Genomic DNA, 26,578 nt, shown 5'->3' on the forward strand with positions numbered 1-26,578 from the left:
TGGGGTGTGTCAATGATTGCCAACTGGACCTCTCCACCACTGACTCCGACTAAAGCGCCCATGAGCAAATCTGGCTAGTTAAAGTACATGCTAATTTTGTTGAATAAACAAATACACTTAGTTTGTGCTTTAATTTATTTTCTTTTTTGAATGCATTTTTTCATTTCGGATGTGTTTGCGAAAGCTCAGCGTAATTTGTGCACCCCCTTTATGGAGTTCCAGAATTGCAAAAAAAAGTGCGCACATTATGCAAGTAAATACGGTAGTTTCTCAATAGTGCTTTCTTTATGCGCTATTCTATAACTAAGTTGCTTCTCTTGCTTTTTTGTTTTTTTACTAGCTGTCTTAAAACACGGTTTTCGTGCTCCGAAATGCTGTTTTTGCTGCTTCAACTATCTGATGTGACCCACCGATGAAGCACTAAAGCCACCTACCAAGAAAATATGCAACGCCTAAGCAAATGTGAGAATGTAATGAGGTAGATGATGACTGATTCCAGTAAATATTGTCTTCTGTGAGAAATTTCGCAACAGCACAAGCAATTTGTAGCTCGTTAAAAATGGGAAGCATGGTTGCTTACTTAGCTTACTCTGCAGTAATGGCAGGGATGAGCCCATGTGTCAGCGTACTGAGCTTGGCAAACCTGAGTTCAATAAAGGTGGCATTGTTTATCACCACGAAGACCAGTGCGTCGGGGACATAGTTGAGGTGGTAGAGATTGCTCATGCAGGAGAGGGATGTGTCAGCATGCCATTGCTTCCATTGACCAAGGACGAACTACAGTTTTTAGAAACTCGGTGATCAAAACTTGTCGGTATCACTTAGTGCATTACTCGCCGATTGCATTTTTTTTCCTCTGGCTTTATTTTTTTGCTTTACCTGTGGCTCTGTGCATGTATTTATACCTCGTGTCGCGAGTGAAATAAAAGAGAAAGTTAGTGCTATTTACACTCACCCTGTGTCGTTCTTTCTAGTTTTATATGCTGTTACATGAATGTGGAGTAGTGTTTACAGGATCAGGATGATGCCTATTTCTGCAATACATAAGGGAGCATTGTTAAAGGGAACAGGGCACCAACTGTAGAAATGAGCACCTTCGACCATGAATGCTGGGGTCTGCCTATTACACGAACTGGTGGGTAGGCACTGGCAAGCCTATGGCATTGGATGCTGTGCTGCAGTCTAGGAGGGGTGCGGCACAATGGCGGGTGTTTGAAAATGACGAGTAGTGCACCACCATCTATCTCTCTGTGTCACACCGAAAGATGGGAATCCTTGGGGCCATTTGACCCAACCCTAATTATTGTGTTTGTTTTCATTAAGATTGTCCTAATGATAGACATAAAAATGGTTAACTATTAAAGCATGAATTAAAAATGAGGGATGGAAGCATGTTCAGACTTCTGCCATGACATGCACGTTAGGGAAGTCCATCTCTGTGTTTCCAGTGCAAGAAATGTTTTTTTTTTTGTAGCCTGAAGACCTTGGAAAGAATGCGGAGCTCACTCCTGGAGACTCCCATCTGCGTGGCCTCTGGTCATGGCTTGATCATATCCTTTCAAATTTAAAAGCTGCATCTCTTACACATTTTATTTTTCAATGTTGTAGTTGGGGAGTTACCCATTTCCTTGTTTTGATTCATCTGTTTGAGAGGAGGGATCCACAAAACTGTCTATGTTTAGAATTCACTTTGTGGGGTTGTAGACGAGAGCTGTGCTATTGGAACATATAGACCCAGCAACGCCGTTGAGCAAGCAACGCATATTTATTTTTTTTTATTTAATAATACTGTCAACCCTCGCTTGAGGGTCATAACAGGGAGGGAGTACAATAAATAGTACGTACAAACAGAAAACCAAAACAACTGGCAGTCAACTAGCAATGCACACAAGAAATCAAAATTGGCAGTTGTTCAATTCAACCATGACCAAAATAAGCATCAGTTTCTGTCAAAAGATTGTACATCGGTACTATTAACAACATGATGGGGTAAACGATTCCATTGTTCTAAAGCTTCCGGGAAAAATGACCACCGAAAGATGTCAGTGCGAGCGTTGAAAGGTTTAATGGGGGCATCATGATCCAATCTAGCGCTATGTTTTCTGGGAAGGCGTATGTACTCGTCTTTAGGTATTTTTAATATCCCTTGCATTATACAATATAACGTTTTAAGTTTTTGTTCTTGACTTCCAGTGGTTCTAAATTGCATGAATTGAACATGTCAGTTACTGAATCCCGCCTTTTATATCTAAAGCACACAAACCGTACTGCATGCCTCTGAATACGTTCTAATTTGGTAACTAAGTGTTTTTGGTGAGGGCTCCAAACCACGGAGGCATACTCCAATCTAGGTCTAATCTATGTTTGGTATGCAAGCAGCTTAACGTGTTTCGGTGTTTTATGCAACTTCGCTCAAAGATAACAAAGTTTTTTCAATGAATCAGAACAAACTGATTCAATATGATAGTGCCAAGTTAAGTTGTTTGTAATTGTCACCCCTAAATATTTAAAATATGTTGTTTCACAGAGGGTGTTGCTCCTGATGCTGTATTGAAATTTGAGAAAATTTTTCTTATTGGTAATATGTACATAAGTTGTTTTTTTGTGGTTAATTTGCATACCCTATTCGCGACACCACAATTCCAAATATTCAAGGCACTTGTTCAACTCAAGCTGATTATCAGTACAGCTTACAGGCATATAAATCAAACAATCGTCAGCATAAAGTTTCATCTTAATAGGGCTTTACAATAGTACTTATATCGTTGATGTACAATAAAAACAACAGTGGGCCAAGAACAGACCCTTGAGGCACACCTGAAAACACATCTAGCGTAGCTGAAAGACAACAATCAATCCTCACCGCTTGCTTGGGGTTACTCAAGTATGCACCAATCCAATTTATAATTTCATCACTGAATCCCATTTTTCTCAGTTTAAAAAGCAGCTTAGTGTGGTTGACAACATTAAAAGCTTTAGCAAAATCAATGCAAATTACATCAACCTGTTTGCGTTAGTCTATGGCCCAACTAAAATCATGAATCGTTTGAATCATCAACTATGTCACTGTGGACTTGCCGCTTCTAAATCCATGCTGACAGTCATTAAGTAATTGATTGACCTCCAAGTGAACCGTGATATGCTTTGCTATAATATGCTCTATAACCTTGCAGCAAACCGACGTAAGTGACACAGGACGCTAGTTGCTAATAACCATTTGTTGACCTGTTTTTACATCGTGGCAAGCTCACCAGCTGAACCTAATGCATCCCCAGTGAGAGGCGTAAATGACCTTATACAATCTAGTACCTGCACAACATCTAAATAACCTAACCAACACGAGCAACATAATGCATATACAAAGTACCGTAATTATGGCATTGCCAACGTTTGACTCTACACAACGGGTCTCCAGGAAATGTAATCCCCATGGACCCACTGGAGAAGTCCATCCACCCACTCCGCCAAACACTGAAACTTCATGCTGCAGTATGAGCAAATTCGTACTGGCGAATATACTGGAGAGCTAATGCGTACAACGCTGCTGCAGTCCGAGCACGTTCACGTTCAGCACTTTGTCGTCGTCATCCTCAGCCATCTACTTAGCCCGTGACATTACCCGCCAGCGGCAGAAGCACCGTCCCAGTGCGATCAATTCTCGAAACGTGAGTAGTATGGTTTAAGCCGTGAGACGTGCACTATATCGGTCGGGACTGAAGCTGGTACTGACGTGGTATGGAGTGTAGCTATCTCATAGGTCGCGCTGGTGACCTTGCGTATGACGCGGTAGGGGCCAACATAATGGGGCATTAGTTTTTCGCAGAGACCAACACGACGTGATGGTAACCACAGCAAGACGAGTGACCCCGGAGAGTACTGTACGTTGCGGTGCCGGCGATCGTAAGCACTTTTTTGGTTAAGCTGCGAGGCACATAAACAATCCCGGGCGACTTGGCGGGCGATGTCAGCTCGAGCCAGGGCATCACGAGCATAAGCAGTCGATGAGGGGGCATCAGATTGGAGCATGGTGTCTATGGGCAAAGGCGGGTCATAACCAAACAGTAGGTAAAAAGGTGAAAATCCAGCTGTATCATGTCGTGAACTGTTGTATGCGAAGGTAACGAAAGGTAAGTGGATGTCCTAATCTTTGTGATCCTTGGGGACGTACATCGCTAACATATTCATCAGGGTACGGTTGAGGCGTTCCGTGAGGCCGGTGGTTTGCGGATGGTAGGCTGTAGTGAGCTTGTGGTGGGTAGAGCAGGATCGCAGGAGCTCGTCGACTACTTTAGATAGAAAACAGCTGCCGCGGTCGTTGATCAACTGACGAGGAGCCCCATGACGCAGAATGATGTCATGAAGAAGGAAATCGGCTACATCAGTAGCGTAGCTGGTGGGGAGGGCGCGTGTAACAGCATACCGCGTTGCGTAGTCGGTAGCAATAGCAATCTACTTATTACCGGTGGCCAACACGGGAAAAGGTCCTAGAAGATCGAGGCCGACTCGGAAAAATGGCTCATCTGGTACTTTTATGGGCTGGAGGGTACCAGCAGGTTTCAGAGCAGGTGTCTTGCGGCACTAGCAGAGGTCGCATGTCGCAACGTACTGTCGCACAGAACGGTAGAGGCCAGGTCAAAAGAATCGGCGGCGAATGCGGTCATACGTGCGTGACACCCCTAGGTGTCCAGCGGAGCGGGCATCATGCAGCTGGGCCAAAACGTCTGAGCGAAGATGCACAGGAACAACGAGTAAAAGCTCAGCACCATCAGGGCGGGCGTTGTAGCGGTGCAAGATGTCGTTGTGAAGAACGAACAGTTGTAAGGAGTGGTCAGCGTGGCTCGCCAGTGTATACTTTATTCCCCGTAACAGTATGTGCCGGCTTAACCTCTTGCCTAGTGGTGCTGCCGGCGGCACAGTGCTAACCCTTGTGAGCACAGCAACACGTCTGGCGGCCGTTCAACTTAACTGTGCTTAATGCTTAATTTACTATACGTCTATGTGCCATGAGGTACAAACGACTTTACAGGAGGTGATAGCAACTTAAACCTAAAAATGATCATGCCAGGGAAGTCGCGATTTACTGCATCGCTAGTAATCGTGAACCATTGTGTATCGCCATCATCACCATCAATGCGAGTCAATTAAATGTCCACTACAGGACGGAAGCCACTCTCGGCAACGTCCAATTTATCATATTTACCTTATTCCAACGTGCACCCAATCCACACGACCCAAAAAAGAAAAATACTGTAGACCTTGATTCTAACCCGATCCCTGTGCTTTTACACCAAAGAAAAAAAATCGCAGCATATCCACGGAGTGAATGATGATGAGTGAAGCGAACCGTCCCGCAGCCCGTCCTTGCTTCCGTCCGCCCGTTCAATCTTGCTCCCGTTCGTCCGTCCGCACAACCATCCATGCGTCCATCCGTCTGCCCGGCAGCGAGTCCGTTCATCCGTCTGTTTGTGCGTCCATCCGTCTGTACGTCGGCGCGTCCATCCATCTGTCCGTCCATATTCTAGTCTGTCTGTTCGTCCGTCTGTGCGTTCATCTAGTGAACACTCCAAGTACCGCGATCTCGCATCCTCAGCCATCTACTTAGCCCGCATCTCGCATCCCCTGTGGCACATACCCGCTCCGCACATCTGTTCATTCATCCTTCTGTTCATTCATCCTTCTATCCATCTACTAATCTGTATGTCTGTCCATCTATGCATCCCTCCGTGCGACCATCTAGTCAACACTCCAAGTACCACCATTTCTCATCTCGCATCCCCTGTGGCACACACCCGTTCTAGAGCGGGTATGTGCCATTGGGCCACGCCTTAAGGAGCTTCACCCCTAAATGTAATAAACTGTAGTCTGTCTGTCCGTCTCTCCATGCGTCCCTCTGTGCATCCATCTAGTGAACACTCCAAGTACCGCCATCTCTCATCTCGCATCCCCTGTGGCACATACCCTCTCTAGAGCACCTATGTGCCACTGGTGGCTACGTACGACAACATCGAAGGAATTACAGACCCACGCCTTAAGGAGCTTCACCCCTAAAAGTAATAAACTTTACACTCCGCTCTTAACGAGCATGATGAATTTCACAAACGAAATGTGCAGATATCTTGTTTAATCATGAGCTCATCTTAAATATCTGAAAATCACCCTGCGTATCGACCATTGTGGTCTTTGATGAAGACGTGCACTCTAAGATCCACCTCTACAGCTTTTGGCATTCATGAACGCAAGTCTACAGCCTTCCAAAATGACAGCTGGTACTTCTGTTGCTTCTCTTTTTCGAATTAAAAGAACTTACTATCGTTTAAGGCTGTTCTCGTGGCGGTCACGGTGCGTCTTTGTAGCTGCTGCATCCATTTTTGAACAAGGTGGCTGACAGATTGCACAACACACAATGACAGCACAGACCTATCACAAATGCCTCTAGCGAGGCAGAAAGCCACAAACAAATGTGCTACTATTTTTGCCAGTGACCAATAAATGGTCACTCTGCATAATAGCCATGACAATGGGTAGCTAAAGGGCAGTTTCAGTTTGTACTGCAATCTAATGCGCATGCAATTTTAAGGCCTATTTTTTCCAAAAAAAAGTGTGCGTTAGAATTGGGTAAATATGGTACCTTGTCTCAAACATGCATAGAGTATGTATGCATGTATTGACTTAATTTTTATGCATGCTCATTTCTGAATTATGTTGGCCCACCTAACCATCGGCCACCCTTGACCACACTCTGCATCACCCTCACAGACTTTCTGTACCAAGTCGAAACAGCCAATGCGGTCAACTTATATTTACTGTAACCGTTCTCATAGAACGATTGCATAGAACGATTGTCTCATGTTGTAAATAAAGGAAACACAAGGCGCACACCAACGTTGCCACAATAAACTCAGTTTCAAAGCTCCGTATCTCAGCCAGCGGTTGAGGATGGGCGGAATGGCAGTTGCGAGAACTATCGGCGCTGCAGTCTGATCTTGCGCTACTCTCGGCGCATCGTCTGCTGTGGCGGCGTACTGCAGTGGTTTGCTAAGCTGTTCCTCGTGCTGGCTTCCCTGTTGTACTGTTATCGAACTTGACCATTCATCGTGAGCTTCCAGTCGACATTCTCATGTCGCATTTGTGGACTGAACAAGGTCTCTTGTATAGATTGGCCCAGATGTTTTGCTCATTGCAAGTTGGCTAAGAATCGATGTCCTGCCTATGGTTGTGCTGTCTGTATTCAGTTCAAGTACTGAAAATTCTACGTGAATGAGCATTTCCAGTGTAAACGTTTTATGACGACTGCTAGCATTTTAACCACTGTCATCTTGCCTAGACGAAAAATGGTCGAAAACTCCTGTAAAAGCCTCAAACAACTTGACTTACTGAAATACAAAAATGCTCTAGAAAAACAGTAGTGATGTGTTCTACTAGTTAGAAAAAATTAAAGATTTTCTTCAAGAAACAGTACCCCTGCTTCACACTTCATCATACAAGTCTTCGCGACGGCTATCAAACGAGTACAGAGTGTAAAGTATTACAGCAACTTCACCTCCATTCTTGCATTTTTCACCTTTTCGAAAAGCTCCTAATTGGTTTTCTTCTAGAAAAAAGAAAAAAAAAACAAATATTCATGATCAATGTAAAACATGACCTTCACGTTTTCATAATGAGCGGTATACAGTCGAGCCCGCTTATAACGAACCTGAGCGTGACGCGGCAGTTTTCTTGTAAAAAAAAAGAAAGAAAAAAACAAATATTCATGATCAATGTAAAACATAACCTTCACGTTTTCATGATGAGCGGTACCGTAATTACTCGATTCTGCCGCGCCCTCGATTGTAACACACACCCGGTTTCAACGACGAAAAAAAAAAAAAGTAATACATCGATTGCAACGCGCACCCATTTTTCTCGTTGGCCCGCACGATCACACCACTCGAAAAAACTACTCCTTTCGGGAGCGTCTTCCATTCAAATATGTGGTACAGGGGAAGCTTGTGTCCATCTGACGTGTAACAGAGCATTGCCGTCACTGTAGTTTTACCGTGGACCGATGTCAGCACGCGAACTTGCTTCGCCCCCTTCTTCTCGACGGTTGTGGTGCTAGGCATGTCCAAGTAAAGAGGCGTCTGATCGGCATTTCCGATTTGCCCAAGCAGATAGCCGTTGTTGTGCCGCAAGTTTAGGACGAACCTCTGAAAACTGTGAAGCTTTTCATTGTACTCCTCTCGGAAACTTTTCGAATATGCCCGTTCGCCTTCGGAGGGAAAAGCTTTTCCTCTTCATAAAGTTAGTTAGCCAGCACCTGCTCGCTTTAAACTGCCTCCGCATTAGCCCTTTTTCTATTCTAAGGCTAACTGCATAGCTCGCACTTGGAGCAGTTCTGTCGTCACGGGCCGCTGTGCCGCTCGCTGCTCAAGCACATACTTGCCGAGCAGCTCTTCAATTTGCGGAAACCGACCCTGCTGTGGTACACTGAAGCCTTTGCGTGAAGCTTTGCTGTTGACAATCTTCTGTTTTCGTTTCCACTATTCCCACACGCATGTTTCGGTAACTCCGAACGACCGCGATGTGGCCCATTTTCGTTTGTTTCTACACACGCGATGACTTTTCTTTTAAAAGCGGCATCGTGGTGCAATGGAGTTTTTGGAGTCAGTCCTTCCATGCCGTCGACGCTAATGCACTACAAAATGACGAACTCCTCAGCACACGTACGAAGTGCCGCACATGGGAAACATATAGGCAGAAATGGCCGACGCGCCATGCCGACGCACGAAGGGGGCGGCCATTTTGGATATGCCGATGGCAATAGAATGATTGTATTCAGTTTTTTTTTTCTAGATTCTAACGTGCATGCAATTATTGAACTCGCTTAACCGGAAAAAAGGTGCGCGCTAGATTCGAGTAATTACGGTATACAGTTGAACCTGCTTACAACAAAACTGAGCGTGACGCGGCATCTGTTCGCTGTATCCCGAAGTTCATAGTAAATGAAACACAGCTTTTAAATATGTTGCAAGTGAAAAACACACTTTTTTGCCAATAAAAGCTCGTGATGCACGTGTTTCGAAGAGGAGAAGCGATAAGGGCTGTCTCTAGTTTATTTCAAACAGCAGCGTGCATGTTCGCCGAGGCCCGTGGCATAAGCTGCATGAGGGACTGGCTCCAATGTTTCTTCGTTCTCGCAATTCGATTTTTCCATATCGCTCTCTTCATGTACTTCATTCACAATGCCTCCGTGCACGGTTCCGCAGTGACGGCATCATCATCGGCCTTAATGAAACTATCGCAACCAATCTTTCACCCGCTCTCCCCTGTCGGAATAGACGGCGCGCTGCCACAAATCGCCGCCGAAGTGACCCTGCTCGGAAGCTTCAGGCTCGGCATCGGGCCCGACATTGACTAAGTCAGCCTTGCGAAAACCTTTTCGCACGCATGTAGCCTTCACCGCCGCCAACGAAATATTCACCATCTCCACAAACGAACACCGGGACGCCCGAAGCGGCAAGTTGGCTGCCTGGTGGTCAACAGCTATGAGAAAACGCTCCGCAACGCGGCACCTAATGCGCGGATTACGCTCAAGCCAAGTGGTCACACTTTCGACATTTTGTTGTTGAGCAGCAAAAAAAAGCGAGCAAGTCCTCCCGCCTGCCATCCTGATCACACACACGCACCAAGAGCAAGCAAGACGCGCACATGCGACACACATGCCACAACGCGCAGAACAGCTCAGGGCCCGTTTCTAGTCAGAAAACAAAACTAACTCGAGCAAGCGTGGCTGGCGCCGCGGAGCTGTCGAGACGGGCGAAGGGGTTGTGATCAAGAGAGGAAAGCAGATTTGCGAGAGAACAAGAGCAAGGAGTTGCGATAGAGTGAAGAGAGGGCAGGACACGGCTTGAGGGCGACCTTGAAAGCCAAAACACACGGGAACGAGGTAGGACGGGTAGCTTGCTGGAAAAGTCCGCAAAAAGCGCAACTCGCGCGTTAACAAACTTGAAAGAGTGCCTCCGCGTGCGGCGGTGTTCAAAAAATTGGAGGTCGTGGTAAAAAAATTGTTTTGTTGCGCCGGCGGGTTTGCGTGGCCACATTGACTTCAATATTTCGCGATTTCTTCCGTGCAAATTAACAGCTGTTTTCATGCTTCCGCACGCATTGAAGGGAATGCTGAGCCAAGTGTAAAGTGAGCGAGAACAGGTTCTAAACACATAACAAATCTCGAATTATCAGGGTTGGTTGGGTAGCGTATGCGCGTGCACTAGACGCAGACGATCGAATACATTCGGTGGCCGACGATGTCGACAAATGGTCTGGTCACTCCATGCCGGCAACGCCAATGACAGTATCAGCGATTAAAAACAGAGGGGATGGCCGACCGGTTTTTGAAAGATCAGTAGCAGTGTGAAAACACAGGCCTCGTCTTGGGATGCGGGGTGCTCAGTGTAGCAGAGACACAAAGCACGGAAGGGTGCGTAACAGAAAGCGGTCGGGGAGAGCGGCAACAAGAGGGGCCTGGAGGCAGGGTCAGCGTTTAACAATAAGAATGTATGGGCACCTCTGATCAACATTTCTAGAACTAATTCTAGAAACGTTGCCTCTGATCGGTTGTCGAAAGTGGTTTCCCGGGACGTCGGCCGAGCGCCGACCCCATTCGCTGCAACCGATCGGTGGTGCTCGGAGACATTCATTGTAAGTGCGATTTCGTGCTCTTGAACCAATGTATATTTTCACGGTCACGCGGATATTGTTAATTTTAAGCGAAAGTTCGTTTTAAGTGGTGCCGTTATATGTGGGCTCGACTGTATCTCAAAAGATGCAGTGGCAGCCATTTCAACTCCAACTTTTCAAGCACAATCTAAAAGAGGTCATCAACTAGGAGGTTCTCGTGAAAAGCCTCTCGCCAATGAAAAACCTCTTGACAAATGTAGAAAGAAGGCCCATGTAAAGGATGGTCTAAAAAGCCTTTTGAAAACACCTCATCTTAATATGTGCACTTTCATTTGGTTTGGGCGCGCCTGCTCCAGGGGTACTTCTGAGAGATGCTAGAGGCGCTCTTTCCACGTTGCTACTTAATAAATTTCTTTACAAAGGTACCCACAGGTGCAGTACACTTCTGGTGTGCTACTTCCTGGTGCACTGCACTGCACCAGGAAGTGACACTAACACGTGCCACCGTTACCTGCTTTAGGACTTAGAAATGAGAAAACTGTGATTGAGAAAAATATCTATTGCTGTATTATGGAGGTATTGTAACAAAACCTGGCCACTGGCAAAACATTACCACTTACATACGTTTGTGTTGGTTAATAAGAGAAATATATATTAAAGCAGAAATATCCTCTGCTTTTAAAGCAGAGTGGTAACTAACAATTGATCAAATGTAAATATCGACAACGTTGCTCGTCGCATACCTTTCGTCTTACTGTTCTATTTCTGGCAGCTCCTTCAAACTGGGCATTGAGCATTCGAGGGGTGCCATCCGTTTAAAGGGGATGGGGATGGGGGGGGGGGATTGGTGCCTTGGTTATGAACATTTTGGCTTCCATATTTATTTATTTATTTATTTATTTATTTATTTATTTATTTATTTATTTATTGATACTGCAGGCCAATATTCTGGCCCATGCAGGAGGGGCAAATACAAAATACAATAACAAGGCATTCACAAAAAGACTAACAATGCAAGAAGAAAAACATACAGTGCAAGATGCTTGCTTCGCAAAACAATTTACACAAGTGATAACAAAGAAAAAAAAATCTTAAGACAATAACGGAGCTCTACACAGAGCATGGGATTCACGACACAATTGCAAGAAATATTTAACACTGATCATATTTATACTAAACATTAAGAGAAGTGGTTTTCCAATTCTTTTGTAAAGTTTTCCGATTGTATGACGTGAACAGGTAAAGAGTTCCATTCTTTTATGGTGCGAAGAAAAAAAACTGTTCATGTGAGATTTGGTTTTGGCGAATATAGGCGTGAGAGAAAAGCTGTGTCTGTGTCTAGTCAACCGTGTGTTTAGGGGTACTAAAAAGTGAGGCTTCTGAAGGCCAATTTTCCCGTTTAATATGTTGTGCAAGAACTGTAGGCGACTAAGTTTGCGGCAATGTTCTAGTGAACTTATTTTATTGGTAAGCATTAGAAGTGAAGGGGAATGTTCTCTTTTGTATTTTTCGAAAATAAATCGAACAGCCTTCCTCTGCACACTCTCCAAATTCATGATGTCTTTTTTCCTCTGAGGATCCCATACGACCGCTGCATATTCAAGTTCTGAGCGCACAATTGCGTTGTATGCCAAAAGCTTTGTACTCGTCAGAGCTTTGCTAAGCTTCTTTTCAAAAACCACAATTTGCGCAAGGCCAAAGAGCATGTTAGAGATATATGATCTGACCAAGTAAGTTTGTTATTAAACGTGGCGCCTAAGTATTTATACTGGTCAACCTTGGTTATTATGGTGTTGTTAAGAACGTAAGAAAATATGCTAGGTTCTTTTTTCTTGTTACTCGCATCAAAACTGTTTTTTATACCTTTATTTTCACCCCATATGTATGGGGTGAAATCGCTGGGAGCAAGCGCGGTTGGGTACTGGGTGCGAGCTCCCACTTTCCACGTGAGATTAAGACTTCTTCTCCAGCAAGACATGACGGTAGTGCGTTATGATGTCGTCATTTTCACACTGAACGTCTTAGATTTTGCGTTTGGCAGTGGGCTTTCTATCTTCGAAGTGCAAAGCTTGGTACCACCTTCTGAATTGCACCCGATTTCTTCGGAGGTCTGACACGGTCTACATAATTGGTTTAAAGCCCAATCAAGACTAAATGTTAGCCTGCAATCGATTCACTTTACTACGTCTGATTTAAAAGTTCTACCATAGTAACACGGTCGTAAATTGTTTCGATCGTCTGGTCACTTTCCCGGGTTATTTTTGTTGGAGACTAGAACTACCTCTCAGTGTGTGCTTTGATCGTGCTCTCAAATTAAGTTATAGGATAAACGACTGTCTTTTCACCTATACTTATATTTTTAATTTTTATTCATTGTATATTATTTGAACACGATAGCTTAAAAAAACTTGTAGAAGTTATCATTAATATTGTGTTCAGCCAAAAAAGCAAGGCCTTATGTTTACACTTCTTTTGTTCATGTAGTAGAAGGAATTTCTTCAATCCACGAAACATCAGGTGGTGTAGAGTTGCGCCAGGCTTCTAAACATGTGAAATGCGCAACGAGTGCAAAATGAGTGCAAATGCAAAAGGGCCAGCCATTACAAGGCATCCAAACTTATGTTGGCGTGTTGCTTTACGCACGCGTAAAGGCCCCTGTGCTAATTCACTAGAGGAACAATTATGGCGCAGTGGCCACTTTGCAACTGTACTTGTAGTAGACATTCTACGATAGTTTGAAGCAGCCAGTGTTGCACGCACAGTTCGTTCCCTCACGGCACAATTGAGGCATACACTGAGACCGAAGCTAGGCTAGTAATTGAGAAGGTGATTCGCACAGGGCCCGATTATGCTATTGCAGTCTACTCTTGAAGGCGAAGCTCAAGCGTCCTCCAACTTTTGGAAATGTTGTGTTTGTAACTGTTGTGTGATTGTTGTCACAACACTCAATGGTGTCACTTCCGCCATATCTGCCAATCGCTACAGCATCTAACTATAATAATAATAATAATAATAATAATAATAATAATAATAATAATAATAATAATGAAAAAATAATTTTTATTTGCACTACGATATAAATTTTCTCGGGTAACGTGCAAGGCTGGACAGCAAATTTTCTTATGATTGTTCGTTTGCTAGCCTGTCACCGCTGGGCAAAAGAGATCGGAAGCTACATATTTGAGGTTCTCAAGCTGCTTATAGCAGCTTCTATATTGGTCTATGCCACTGTGTAACCGTGTTTACACAGAAAATAAGCTATTGGATAAAAAAACAAACTAGTGAACAAATTGCGTGAAGTGGAGTCGTTATTGCGGTCGCTGCTGTTGCAGCCTGGCTCAAAGCTAGTCCGCATACCTCAATGTAGGTAAATCGGCTCCTTCTTGCTATGCCTCATACGTTACTGAACACGTTTTCCTAAAGAAAAACGATGCAGTGCCAAAAACAGTCCGACAATACAGCACACATGGCAATACAGCGCACCATTCACGGTAGCAGCTTGCACATCGCCGTCACCGATCACAACGAACATGCACGCCCTGCATCACTGGAGCAAGATCGTACTGCAGCGCCAATAGTTCTCGTGACCGCCATGCGGCGGGCCGCCTTTCTGGTAGAGCTTTCAAACTGAGTTTATTCTAGTAATGTTGGCACAGACCATGAGCATCGGCCAAGGGCACTGGTCCACTCAGTTGTTTCTACACTCAAACCTCGTTATAACGTAATGCGATATAACTAAATTATGGGTATAATTAAGTAAATGAAATTCCCCTTGAAAGCTTCATTGAGAACCATGCATTTTAAACCTCATTGTAACGAAGTAAAATTGACTTAGAAATGTATATAACGAACTAAATTAGTCTATCAAATAGTCCATCGAAAAAAGAAAAAAAAATGACCGTAGTGTGTTAAGTATATTGTTTTCTGCGGAGTTTGATGCTTGTTCGGTGCGGCTCTTTCAAAACTCCTGCGCTGACCTTACAGCGACACCACGCGCGGCCTGGAGAGCAGACCTCCTCACACAGTCAGCGGAGAGGATGAGGAAGCGCTCAGCTGGTCGCATGACCGAGAAGTGGCACCGCCGTGCAAAGCGATGGGGAAGCTTCTGAAGACTTACATTTATTCACAAATCAGAGGCCATCCATCATTAATTGAAGTAATCAGTGATGTGCGTCTGCACACGTTTGTCTTGCAGCGAGTCAATCAATTTTGCATGCAGTTTGCAAAGCATAGTAGCGCACGGCTAAGTCGACGGCAACGACTAGGTGTTCGCTGCTACAAAAGAGTGGCTTTGGGGGCTGGTTGGTATTGCATTTTGAAAGAAATTTGCTTTTCTTAGTGGGCAGGAAACGTTTGAGAAAGAAGATAGAGCAGTGAGATAGCACAGAGCGCACACTTACAACCAATTTTATTGCACAGATGGTGAAAATATATATACAGTCAAGAGAGCGAGGAGATCACAGACAGAAAATGATCGCACATTCCACTGCTACCTTCTGCTCTGTGAAAGAAGGAGCGTCTCCACGCGGAGAGAAGCAGACCGGCATTAGAGAGAGAAAGCCAAATTTCTGGGACAGCTTTATTTTTTTTCCTCTCTCTCTCCGCGTGGCCTTGAAAGGAGAAGGGTCTCTACGTGCAGAGATGCAAAAGGAAGAAGCGCGGCGCAGGCGCGTCGCAGATTGGCATTTGAGAGAGAGCAAGCAATCCGCCACAGTCATTTCTTTCCTTTTCTTCTTTTCCTTCTTTATGTGCTGCGCTGAGAGGTGCCCCCGCGCGATTGGGCATAATCCTGAGAGCATTTTTGGAGCGTGGTATTTTCGAATTATCCGTCGCAAGTGCTTGCGCCTTGGAATTACAGGGCTTTTTTGCCCATTGGAATACACATAGCTTTGACAGGATCACCGCGTGAGTTCAAATTAACCGGAAGTTCAAATTAAGCGTGTTCGACTGTGTTTATTTTCCGTCGCACACGTGGTCACGTAGCAGCACATTGGGCTGCGAGGCAGTTTCCTTCTTTGCATGCCTATAGGTGTGTGCTCATCTGAGCATACATTGCCACAAACTGTTATAATCAATATCGTATTTACTCGCGTAATCCTCGCACTTGCATAATTCTCGCATCCCCCACATCGCGCAAGAAAAATACGATTTCTTTTTTCCTCGAATAATTATCGCACACCCGAAAACTGCCGCAATAATGTGGTCGGCTCGTTCCAGCCACTGGATGGATGGATGGATGTGGCTGTACTCTTTAGAATCGGGTGGCGGCTGTCTCCACCTAGCTGTAATACTTAGTGAACCAACCACTAGATTTATCTTTTTTTTTTTATCCTTTAAATAGTGAGGTTCATCTAGTACCTCTAGTTCATCTAGTTCATCTAGTACAACAAATCTCAAGTACAACAGACAAAATAGAACTGGCAGAGCTTTCGAAGTTGATTAATAGGCGTAAGGTATCCGATGTAAGAAGGTATAACATGGAGAGAATTGAACACGCTCTGAAAAACGGAGGAAGCGTCAAAGCAGTGAAAAGCAAACTTGGTATAGGCAAAAATCGGATGTATGCACTAAGGGACAAAGAAGGCAAAATAACTACCAATATGGATAGGATAGTTAAATTTGTGGAGGAGTTTTACAGAGATCTGTACAGTAGCCGGGACAACCACGACTTTAATACTATAACAACTAGCAGTAACCCAGATGACACCCCACCAGTAATGATAGAAGAAGTCAGAAAAGCTGTGGAGAGCATGCAAAGAGGCAAAGCTGCTGGTGAGGATCAGGTAACATCAGATCTGGTGAAAGATGGAGGACAGATTGTGTTAGAAAAACTAGCCACCCTGTTTATGAGGTGTCTCTTGACGGGTAGAGTACCAGAGTCTTGGAAAAACGCTAACATCATCTTAATACATAAGAAAGGAGATGACAAGGACTTGAAGAATTACAGGCCGATTAGCTTGCTCTCTGTAGTATACAAGCTATTTACAAAGGTAATTGCTAACAGAGTAAAGAAAACATTAGAATTCAATCAACCAAAGGAACAAGCAGGATTTCGAACAGGCTACTCAACAAGTGACCACATTCATACTATCAATCAGGTAATGGAGAAATGCTCAGAATATAGCCAACCACTATACATAGCCTTCATATATTGCGAAAAGGCATTTGATTCAGTAGAAATATCGGCAGTCATGCAGACACTACGGAATCGGGGCGTTGACGAAGCATAAGTAAACATCCTGGAAGAAATCTACAGGGGATCAACTGCTACCATAGTGCTTCATAAAGGAAGCAACAGAATACCAATCAAGAAGGGTGTAAGGCAGGGGAACACAATCTCCCTAATGCTATTTACCGCGTGCTTACAGGAGGTTTTCAGAAGCCTAGTGTCGTGTGTTAGGTTCGTCACATAGCAAGGCGTGTGACGCGAGGAAGATTGAGACAGTGAGGAAAACAAACGGGAGTTATATTGGATGAACAAAAAAAAAAGACTATTGCGCGTACAGTACTGTAAGTCGTACACGCGCGTGGTTCACACACAAAAGAAAAGAGTAACCAGTCTCACAGTCTGTGCCGTAGCCCGGTGCCTTGAAGTGGGACCCGTTGCGTGCTCGGATGCAGTCGTCGCTTGGGTGCCAGGTCAGCGTACCACTGTCGAGGGCATCACCAGGTCTAGGCGTAGCCGCACACTGTCAGCGACGTCGGCTCGGTAGACGTGGTCAGCAGCTCCGGTCTTTCGAGGGCGCTCGCCGTACCGGAGATGTCCACACGACCACTCAACGAGAACTCGTGCTGGCCACGCCGACACGCCGTGCCCCGAGGACGTCAATGGCTCGAGAACAGGAACTCGGCCTTTCGAACCTCGCGCGTAGTTGCGGGTTCGCCCCAGGCTCCCTTGCGTCGTCTTGCCGGCGTCCGAACGGCTTCGTTCTCCGCGAGCGTCTCCTCTTCTTTTTTTTGATGGGCGCGCTGCAATGCCCCTTCATTCTTCTCATCTTCTAAATGATGTGGTGCTGTCGTCTGCTAGGCTCGCATTTTTAAGGTATTACATCACACCTAGAATGGGAACAGTTAGGGATAAGAGTTAATGAAGAGTGCCTTAGTAACCTGCGCTTCGCCGATGACATTGCATTGCTGAGTAACTCAGGGGACGATTTGCAACTCATGATTACGGAGTTAGACAATGAGAGCAGAAAGGTGGGTCTTAAAATGAATCTGCAGAAAACGAAGTAATATTTAACAACCTCGGAAAGGAGCAGCGTTTCGAGATAGGTAATAGTGCACTTCAAGTTGTAAAAGACTATGTCTACTTAGGGCAGGTAATAACCGCTGAGCCGAACCACGAGATTGAAGTAACTAGAAGAACAAGAATGGGGTGGAGCACATTTGGCAAGCACTCTCAAATTATGACAGGTACATTGCCACTATCCCTCAAGAGGACGGTATATAACAGGTGTATCTTGCCGGTACTTAGCTACAGAGCAGAAACCTGGAGACTTCCAAAGAGGGTTCAGCTTAAATTGAGGACGACGCAGCGAGCAGTAGAAAGAAAAATGGTAGGTGTAACCTTAAGAGACAAGAAGAGAGCAGAGTGGATTAGAGAACAAACGGGGGTTAAGGATATCATAGCTGAAATCAAGAAGAAGAAATGGGCATGGGCCGGGCATGTAGCGCGTAGACAGGATAACCGCTGGTCGTTAAGGGTAACTAGCTGGATTTCCAGAGAAGGCAAGCTGGTTAGGTGGAGACAGAAGGTTAGGTGGGCAGATGAGATTAAGAAGCTTGTGGGTATAAATTGGCAGCAGCAAGCACAGGACCGGGTTAACTGGCGGAACATGGGAGAGGCCTTTGTCCTGCAGTGGACGTAGTCAGGCTGATGATGATGATGATGATGATCAAGTGTTCGGCAGTTTCTTCTTCCTCTCCACACGCGCTGCATACTGTGTCTACCCCTTCGTATTTGGCCCGATATGTTTTGGTTCGCAATACTACCGTCCTGGCCTCAAACATTCATCGAAATTTTGGAGCACTATTAAAATAAAAAAGAAAAATAACATATCTCTTACAGATACTGGTGGTTGCACCATGAGCAATGAAGAATGTTGCATGGTTCTAAATGACACCTTTGCGAAGTCATTTTCTGACTGCTGTACTGACACAGTCCCGTACATGCGCAAAAAAGATCTTTTCGCGTGGATCCACGTGTTGTCGGCTTTGCGGGGATTTTAAAGTTAATTCATAGTTGAAAACTATCCTCTTCGTGTGGAGCGGACGAAATTAATTCGAAATTTCTGAGAAATACTGCTGTGTACTCCTCTGTATTTTTTATGTACCTTTTCACCCAGTCTATCGAGTGCTCGACTTTGCCCGCAGATTGGAAGGTGGGGAAGGTGGTACCGCTGTTGAAATCAGGTACCCCGCATTCTCTTCTCAATTACAGACCCATTTCACTTACCAGCGTACCTTGCAAAATCCTTGAACATATCATATTTTCTAATCTCATTTCAAACTCTTTCTTCACTTCATTTCAGCATGGGTTTTGCAAGAACTACTCCTGCGAAACACAACTAATATCGTGTATACATAGCGTTTCTTCCTCTTTAGACAAAGGCCAAGTTATTGATTGTATTTTCTTAGATTTCGCTAAATCTTTTGACAAGGCGTCTCATCGCTTACTACTTCTTAAACTCAGTACTCTTAATATTGATCCTAACATCTTCAGTTGGATAGAATGCTTTCTAACTAACCGTACTCAATTTGTAACTGCTAATGATGCTGCATCCCCGCGCTGTCACGTAAAGTCAGGTGCTCCTCAAGGCTCCGTCTTGGGCCCATTGCTGTTTTTAATTTATATTAATGACTTATCTAATGTTATTAATAGCTCTATAAAACCTTTTTGCCAACGATTGTGTTCTATATCGTGAAATAACTAATCAGCATGATAAAGTTATTCTTCAGTCAGACCTAGATAACATATCTAAGTGGTGCTCACAATGGCTAATGTTCCTAAATCCCATTAAATGCAAAATCATGTCTTTTTTGCGTCGCTCTGGCTCATCCAATTCTTTCGGCTATACTATCAATAACATCAATCTTGATTACGTAACCTCATATAAATATCTCGGAATTCAGCTAACCAATAATCTTTCTTGGCATGCGCACATCGAATACATCACTAACAATTCCAACAGATCCCTCGGTTACCTACGCAGAAATTTTTCTAAAGCCCCCTCCCATTTAAAATTAATGCTGTACAAAACGCTAATTAGACCTAAACTTGAGTGTGCGTCATCTGTGTGGGACCCCGGTCAAAAAACATTATCAGCAATCATTGAGTCGGTTCAAAATCGGTCAGCACGCTTCATTAATTCAAACTATACCCACACATCTAGCGTTTCACTAATGAAATCAAACCTTGGACTAATTGATTTACAAATTCAAAGAAAAATTTCTCGTCTATGCCTGTTTCACAAAATCCTTTACTAAAATAATTCACTTAAACAGGAACTCATCTCGCAACCTTCTTACATATCGTCACGTCTTGATCATCAGTATAAAGTTTTTATTCCTTTCTGCTGTACTAACGTTTTTTCAGACTCCTTTCTGCCAAAGACCAGTGCCGAGTGGAACCACCTTCCCCCCTCCATCGCCTCCATTGAGGACGTGTCATCCTTCAAGACTGCACTAACCGATCATATCTTAAGCCTCTAATAACTGAATATTGTTTGAACATGTATTCTAATTAATTGGTTGTATTATTGTGTTCTGATATTGCTGCATTTTTGTTATATTATCCACCCCCTCTGTAACGCCTTTATGGGCCCTGAGGGTAATGCAAATAAATAAATAAATAAATAAGCAGTAGAGATCTACCCTGAGTATTATCATAGATCCTTTCCTCGGCAATTTCCTGATGAGGATGGGATAGTTGTTACATGTGTAGATTAACGAATGGCCGGGCGGTAGTGACTACCGTAAACAGTAGGCCATCAGGCCTGTGAAGAACATGAGAACATGTTGAGCTTTTTGCCCAGAACGAACTGTGTTTATTGTTTCCAAAACGGCCACCCCCCCCGCTGTGCCAGGCTTGCACAGCTCGACACAACTATCAGTGCCACATGGGGGCACTGCATTTGAGCTAACATTATAGCAGAATGACATATGCCAATCACATTGCTAGACAAGCTAATGGGGCTTCAAGAAGGCAGGCTCTGCTTCCATTTTACTAAGCCCAGCCAGCTTGCTGTTGGGACAGTGCTGAACTGACTGCCAATGTGATCAGCAACACTTGACGTCTTTATGAGACATTAACCAGATATAGACCTGCCCAGGGTGTATGTGAAACACCTCTACAAAATGGGAATATGCATTGGGAGAAGGAGAGAGACTCTTTATTGGTGTTTGCCACCAGGTAGAGTTGAGCAACATACACGACCTTGATCAGACGGAATCTGCCTGTATTGCTTCAAACTGGCAGGGCATGAGCTGTTGCATTACTAAGGACAGTGCTTGATGGCTTCTTTCTGGACACAGGAAGCAAAGATATTTAGATGCGATGCAGCTTATGGCAGAGTTCAATCCGGTGTGTGTGCCCACCCTTACTGCACATGCGCAACAGCTGGCTCAAGCACTGCCAGAACGCGCTCACACGCGAGTGTGGTCCGACCTGTGTTAGGGGCTGGGTAAGACTCTGTGGCCTTTCCCCCTTACACTCTCTCAGCAATCATGTGATGGCGTCTGGGAACGGGTTTCTGCAAACACACGATGGACCAATGCATTGTGTCCTAGCCAAAGCAACGCTGGCACGCACGAGGGCGTTGGGGCTTGCCTAAGTGGCTGTATAAGAGCCGTGGTGCGCACCCCTTGTGCTGTTTCACATTGTCTAATAGCCCCGTTTGGAAGGAGATGGTGTAATTTTTCATTACAATAGTGTTAATAAGGTTGTTATGCAGAAATCAGCATTGGCGTTTTTGGTTATGAGGGAATCATTATGTTGTTCGTTGCCAAAAATTAAAGATGCAAATAAAATAAATAATAAATAAAAGTTTCCTGGTCTAAGTGAAGATCAAACCCAGGCCATTTACGTGACAAGCTGGTGTTCTACCACACAGCCTTTAATTTGCTTGGAAATACAGTGAAAATAGCTTTCATGCTTCACAAACACGCGCCTTGTATACAGGCTTCACAATAAAACATGTAGTATCACTGTAATATTGCGTGGTACAAGCGTACATTGCCATCGGGCGTAAGAACATGTGATTATCATAATGACTTACTGCATGTAGTCCCTTAAGACCATATAGTGAGTACGCGGCAAATTTGAAAACATTACGCGCATAATTGCTCGTGGTTTGAACAATGCTACCCTTTACACAGAATCCAGTCATATGTGAAAGCTTCACTGACAAATCGCTTTCAACTTCATCGATTACATCGTAGTAAACCCACAGTTTAAGCTTTTCAAGTCACATCATGCAATAAAAAGTTGACACTAAGTGGTTGAAATATGCAATAGAGACAGGATATTGTCACGGGGTTGCAATGTTGATGAAGGGAGCAGACTGTAGTTTGAAGATCAAACATTATTTGGCCAGACTTGTAGCCGGTCAACGAAAAGTCGGATTACAGCAACACACTGGCACTGATTGCAGTGAACCAAGCTTCGGCGGTCGTTGGAACTGGCAAGCGGTGAAGCACGTCGGCATTTATTCATGTGCTGTCGCATATTCCAGCCTTATCACATGTAGTTGCACAAGCTCTGGAATAATCTCGAGTGTTTGTTTTGTGCACAATCATAACAGAACAACCTACAATAATAGAGAACCTTCGCATACAATGAAGCGCAGTTTCCACTGAGCGTTCCTGACAGGCTTTATGGGCGAAAACTGAATGAAAGAAAAACGAAAATAAATAGTGCGATTGGCATGGCCCCGCTCTGAAAAACATTGTCTTGATGCTTGAAACAGATGGGGGGAAAATGCACGCAAGAAAGTAAAGTAACAAGTACAAGCAATAAAGGGCAATAATGGAGAAACAACAATAAAGAATACAGTTCTTAGTTTCCTTCAGATGCATCAAACGGCTTGAGTTGAACAACATAACGACTTCAGGTCGCGCACACCGCCAATTGAGAATGTGTGATGCCATCGGGGAAAATTTGTAGTCGAGTGTAGCAATACGTTGAACTACCCTGTATGGTGCGAAGTACAGTCGCAAAAGTCATTCACTAAGTCCACGTCGGCGTATTGGTGTCCACACCCAAAGATGATCACCGAGCTGGTATTCTGTGAAACTTTGTCGAAGATTGTAGCAGTGGCTGTTGGTCGTCTGGTGGTTTTCGATGCAGAGGTGGGCGAGTTGTCGAGCTTCTTTTGCGTGATAGAGATAGACAGTCACGTCGATCTTATTGAAAAACAGCGTTATTTTGGAAAACGTCGCGCATGCTTCGTTTTCCAAGATAACTGCCAGATGGCGCTCATGTCTCACGTGTGACTTGACTTGATGCACTCGTTCGCCTCCGCTGCATGCTCGAGGCACTCTAACGCCTCCAGAACACCACTCACCAATTTTCTTGTGCAGAACATCAAATAAACATTTTGTTTACTCTCTCCAGATGCAAGGCTATCGTCTTTCGACGACATTTGCTGTGTAACATGCAGATACAGGGCCAATTTTTTGGTAGTTACTCTTTTAAGTAACCGTTTCCCTTTTATGTGTCGTTTGTTCTTGCTTGACTTTCTCAAGCGTCGCTTTAAATTTTTTGAACTGTGTGTTCATAAATGACACTGAATTGTCAATTTCTTGCATATCTGCATGCACTTTCAAGCTTAATGTGTCGAATTAACTACTCAGTTCCGCCACCATCTTAGCAACTTTTTTGACTGTCATTATTTTTATAAAATGCACACACTGCAGGGCAGCCCAGACACTAAACTAACTAGTGTTGATAATGCACGTACTTGCAATAGCGACGACCAAAATCTTAGCCAGTGCTGGCGAAGCACACGTTCCTGGGCTGCCCGCAGCTATGCCGAGATCCAGTAACGGCGTGCTTATATAACCAAGTGCTGGCCAGACGGTGTCGCTCATGTTACTTTAGCGCTGCTGCTTTGTGCTAGCTGCGTCGCTGTAGCTTGCGTAGATGCTGGCTCGATCAGCTTCTACAGGGATCCATGAGGCAGGTGATTGTGCCTGCAATAGCGATGACCAAAATCTTAGCCAGTGCTGGTGAAGCACACGTGCCTGGGCTGCCCGCAGTTATGCTGAGATCCAGTAACAGCATGCTTATGTAATGAGGTGCTGGCCGGACAGTGCCGCTCTTGTCACTTTGGCGCTGCTGCTTTGTGCTAGCTGCGTTGTTGTAACTTGCATAGACACTGGCTCGATAAGATTCCGCAGCTATTCATGAGGCAGGCGATTATGCCTGCAACTGCGATGACCAAAATCTTAGCCAGTGCTGGCGAAGCACACGTGCCTGGGCTGCCCACACTGACACTGCCCTGATGATGCAAGGGACTCCTTTTATGTTGTGGAATAGTTGGCCTTTGATAGCGACCAGCTAGCATAACTCATGACCCTTTCCGGCCAACAATCCTTTGCACAAAGATGGCGCGGAGTCCTACGCTGCTTGCATTGGTGTGTACTCCTGTTTCTGTATATTCATCAAAATGCACAAGTATCAGCGATGTCTGCAGGTGTCATTTAAATTCCTGAAATGCTTCGTCTTGTGCGGTTTAGGTGAGTTTAGGTGAGTTAGTGGCTTGGCGATCTGTGAGAACTTCTTGATGAAATGCCTGTGATAAGCGCACAGTTCGAAGAATCCGTGTATTGACTCTTTGTCGGTGAGCAGCGGGAAACTGGCAATGGCGGCTGTTTTGTGTTGGTTGGGGCGTACTCCAGACTTGCTAATAATGTGTACCAGAAACAAGAGCCTTTCAAACTTGAAGCGGCACTTTTATGGCTACAGACTGAGTCTTTAGGTCTTGATAGCCTGAATTACTGTTTGAAGACGCTGGAGATGCTTGTCGAAGAGAAAAACACGAAGATGTCAACCAAGTACACGACGCAAATCTGTCATTTCTATCGAGCCAGCACAGTGTCCATAAGACAGCAGAACGTCGCAGGCAAAGACCAAGTGGCTTGACCTTGAACTCGAAGAGGCCGTCTGGTATGATAAAAGCAGTCTTCTCTCGATATCTCTTGTCTCAGTTTCAGTTTCAGTTTATTGAGCGTAATTGGGGGGGGAGTTACATATAGGGAGAGGTATACAGAAAGAGGTACCTTAGTGTAAACACTGCAATGGGACCTCTTGTTATAAAATACACACAAAAAAATAAAAAAAGCAGGAGCAGGATCGTGTAAAAGAAGCGTGAATATGCATACAAAATAATAAAAGAGGCATAGTGGTATGCAATAACATAAAGAATATATGACGTTGACGTACACAGAAAAGGGACTTAAAAAAGTGAAGCTGATACAGTGCAAATGAAGCAATCGCTAGGAATAAACACTAACAAATATTTAAGAAGAAAAATAAACTAATAGAAACGGACAAAAAAACACGAAAATGTATGACAAAAAAAAATGGCAACGACAGTAACTACACATAAGTTAGAAGTTTAAAGAAGGATTCAGATAAAGGCGAACTGAATGTTTAAATGCATTTAATGAGGGAGAGCTTTGTCTCTAAAGGCAGAGTGTTCCATATCTTGATGGCGGAGAAGCTCACTGTTTTTAGTCCGTAATTAGTGCGTGCCTTGGGCAATAAGATGTTGTTTTGAAAGGAAAAACTTGTATTACTTGAGGAAGTGGTAATTTTATTGCCTACAATACATAAAAGATTCGTATTATGTACCAGGCATAATACGAATCATGCACCAGACCAATTACAGCTAAGTTGAAGACGATCATATTTAAAATAAACTGAAGCAAGACTGAAAGTTGAGCTAGTTGGTGATATATTATGGGCAGAAACAGTGCACAAACTCAAGGGACAAAGAGAAGACACACAAACAAGCGCTGACTCTCAACTGAAGAATTCATTGAAATATACAAGTTATCTTAACACATAAGATAAAAAAGCACACAACATGTGCAGAGGGCCGGCGAAGGATCATATCGACGTCATTAACGATTTTGTGCTATGGGTAACTGTGCAGGCACGGCATATTCCATTCAAACAAACATGCTACTGATTAAGATTTCTTCTTTTTCATGTAAAGATATTGATGTCTGACTGACACAGGACTCCCCTTCTTTTTTGATGAAGAATGCTTCAACTAGTTCTCCTGTGATCTGATCGCTATGTTTGAAGAGCGATGTCTATTCATTGAACAAGGGCCTGCATCCACACGTGTAGCAGTGCAAAGGTAAATTCGCGTACGTGCTGGTCTTGAAGGATCCGGGGTGTTCTTTTAATCGTACACAGAGACAACGCCCTGTTTGCCCAATATAAACCTTTCCGCATGTTAATGGAATTCTGTACACCACCTTTAGTGCACAGAGTAGTGAGGCGTCCCTGTGTTTAACACCGCATTTATTTTGGCTAGAGCTCTTTTTATGATGCTTTTTGTTCACCATTGGGCACAATTTTCCTAGTTTGGTTTTTGCTGAGAATAGAACCTGTACATTGCATCGGGATGCCACATTTTTTAGTCCATGGGCTAATCTATGCTTGTAGGGCATGGTGGCACATTTCTTTGACCTCTCTTGTTTTTTAACACTTTCTTCACCCTTCTTGATCTGACGAATCAGACCTTCGCAAACAGAACTGATAACGGACGTCTGGAAGCTGGCTACCTGTAGGCGACACACATGTTCGTAGAAGCTTTGTTCTGCCTGGTGCCAACACGACTTCAGGATCGCAGCCCGGAGGCTATACGTAGCGATGCCCTTCTTCACTAATTTTGAATGACCGGACTTG

At 44.3% G+C, this 26,578-nt stretch overlaps 1 protein-coding gene across 9 annotated transcripts in view; it reads left to right on the forward strand.

The window, feature by feature from the left end:
* Positions 1 to 26,578, forward strand: part of mio (GATOR complex protein mio) — a 768,187-nt gene that overhangs the window by 381,230 nt on the left and 360,379 nt on the right. For all 9 annotated transcript variants that reach the window (XM_075896295.1, XM_075895366.1, XM_075865082.1 and 6 more), the window contains one exon: positions 1,475 to 1,549. In XM_075896295.1, coding sequence (XP_075752410.1) covers positions 1,475 to 1,549 — 75 coding nt within the window. The remainder of the gene's footprint in view (positions 1 to 1,474; positions 1,550 to 26,578) is intronic.

This window comes from Rhipicephalus microplus, chromosome 1 (assembly GCF_043290135.1).
Source record: "Rhipicephalus microplus isolate Deutch F79 chromosome 1, USDA_Rmic, whole genome shotgun sequence".
NCBI lineage: Eukaryota > Metazoa > Arthropoda > Arachnida > Ixodida > Ixodidae > Rhipicephalus > Rhipicephalus microplus.